General features: G+C 41.0%; 1 protein-coding gene across 1 annotated transcript in view; it reads right to left on the reverse strand.

The window, feature by feature from the left end:
• The window catches only part of LOC130220097 (fibrillin-2-like), a gene marked incomplete at its 5' end in the record, with an annotated part of 62,302 nt that overhangs the window by 10,413 nt on the left and 49,389 nt on the right, over nucleotides 1–2,500 (reverse strand). The window contains 3 exons of the mRNA XM_056452489.1: nucleotides 867–983; nucleotides 1,588–1,710; nucleotides 1,880–2,005. Coding sequence (XP_056308464.1) covers nucleotides 867–983; nucleotides 1,588–1,710; nucleotides 1,880–2,005 — 366 coding nt within the window. The remainder of the gene's footprint in view (nucleotides 1–866; nucleotides 984–1,587; nucleotides 1,711–1,879; nucleotides 2,006–2,500) is intronic.

Consider the following 2,500-nt stretch of genomic DNA (forward strand, 5'->3'; position numbering starts at 1 on the left):
GCTATTGCCTACATTTCAGTCACACACGGAACAAAGTCACGTATGAGAATGGCTTGTACTTTTTAATAAATAATTATCTTAAATTCACAGACCTTCCACAGGGACATGTGCTGTAACTGGATTAATGGGATTATTATTCTTTCTAAACACTATTGTTTAGTTCTGCTCACATTCTAAATGTCATATCAGCCTCTATCACTGATCAATAATACAGCAGACACACACAAGTGCACTTTTACATCTGTTAAAACGTGTTTAAAAGTGGAAATGTGTGTAAAAATGTATAAACGTCACACATAGCATTACTTATTTTATTATACTTAAATAATGAAACACTTAAAATGGAAGCTTACACATTAACTTGAGCAGCTGTTTCCCACACTAGCTGTCTCTGTTTCCCTGATGCTGTGGTGTTGCTTTGTTTAATATCTGCTCATATCTGCTGTAACTCTGCATGAGCACATCAGGTTCAGCTGGAGACAGAAACGCTGATCTCTTTATTCAGATGTTGCCATGGCGACTCCTAATATCTGTGCTCCATTGATGATGCCTTTATATGGTCACGGTGTGTGCGCTTAAGTCTGTGTTAGTCTACTCAAAGTTGATTAACCTAACTCAGATCAGCTGTTCTGAAACCCAAAACTCTGAGTTTTTCATCTCTCGGTAAATCAACTCAAGAGTTCAAGATTAAACCCAGAGTTGGTTGAACCTCCTCACTGAATCAGGCCCCTGGTCTGCAGCTGTTTGTTATTCATTTTAGGGGAAGAGTCCAAACTATCCGTATTCACACTCACTGCTGCCATCATGAAGGTGTTTATGTGTTATTGATCAGACTGTGCATGAGTGTGTGTGTGTGTGTGTCTCACCGATGCAGGCCGTGTGGTGCTGAGTGAATCCAGGTGGGCATTTACAGGTGAATCCTCCAATGGTGTTCACACACAGAAACTGACAGTTGTGCTGTTTGGTGCTGCATTCATCCAGATCTGAGACACACACACACACACACACACACACACACACATATATAAATATTTATACACACATATATAAAATACACACACACATATATATATATATATATATATATATATATACACACAAATACACACACACACATCAGTTAATCATTTCACATTAATACATACACACACACACACACTCTCTCTCTCTCACACACGCGATAAGCTGTCCGGCCGGTGAACCTGAGCTGGAGCCGCAGGCGTGACGCTGGATTCCTGTAAATAACGAGTGTGTGTCGCTAATGTGAAGTGTGGTCAATGAGCCTGTGTGTGTGTGTGTGTGTGTGTTTAGTTCTTATCATGAAACATGAGGCAGAACATGAGGTTTAGTCTAGACTCACTAACTGCACTGTGTGTGTGTGTGTGTGTGTGTGTGTGTGTGTGTTTAATAACTTATGAACTGGTGTGTTTGTGTGTTTCATAACAAAAGAATTGGTGTGTTAGGGTTTCATTACTGAAGAACCGGTGTGTGTCTGTGTGTGTGTGTGTGTGTGTGTGTGTGTGTGTGTGTGTGTGTGTGTGTGTGTGTGTGTGTGTGAGTGTGTGTGTGTGTGTGTGTTTGTTTTACCTCTGCAGCTCTTGGCATCGTCTTGAAGCACGTATCCGCGTGGACAGGAGCACAGATACCCGCCATCAGTGTTCTTACAGATGAAGTTACAGGGTTTAGGAGCCTGAACACACTCGTCCACATCTACACACGCACACACACACACACACACACACACACACAAGGTCAGAGCAACACACTAACACTGTTTACATGTTTATCTACAGTACACTTGAGATACAGCTGTGTTGTGTGTGTGTGTGTGTGTGTGTGTGTGTGTGTGTGTGTGTGTGTGTGTGTGTGTGAGACTCACCCACACACTGAGTGCCTGTGATGTCAGTGGTGTATCCTGGTTTACAGATGCAGCTGAAGGAGCCCAGTGTGTTCAAACACCGACCGTTCTTACACAGATTCCCCATCACCTTACACTCATCGATATCTGCACACACGCACACACACACACACACACACACACACACACACACACACACACACACACACACACACACACACACACACACACACACACACACACACACACACACACACAGAGAGAAACACACACCACATAGAAAAAATCTTACTGTGGGATTTTTGAAAACTCAGGTTGGCTGGTAAGAACATTTCAAAATGTTGGTGATTACAAATAACCTATATATAAAATAATAATAATAATATAAATATTAATATTAATAATTGTTATTATTATTTTAAAAATACAACCTCAAATCAGAAAGAGTTGGCACAAGTCAAAAGTGGTGATTTCTAAATGTACTTTGACTTGAATTTCACTGCAGATGACATGAACACAAAATATCTGATGTTTTGTCTGGTCAACTTCACTTCCTTTGTAAACATCCATCCAAGACAGGTCTAGTCCTTTAGGAGCAGAGATGGGCAGAGGATCACCAGTTTACCATCAAATACATGAGAA

This window comes from Danio aesculapii, unplaced genomic scaffold, assembly GCF_903798145.1.
Source record: "Danio aesculapii unplaced genomic scaffold, fDanAes4.1, whole genome shotgun sequence".
NCBI classification, from domain to species: Eukaryota; Metazoa; Chordata; class Actinopteri; order Cypriniformes; family Danionidae; genus Danio; species Danio aesculapii.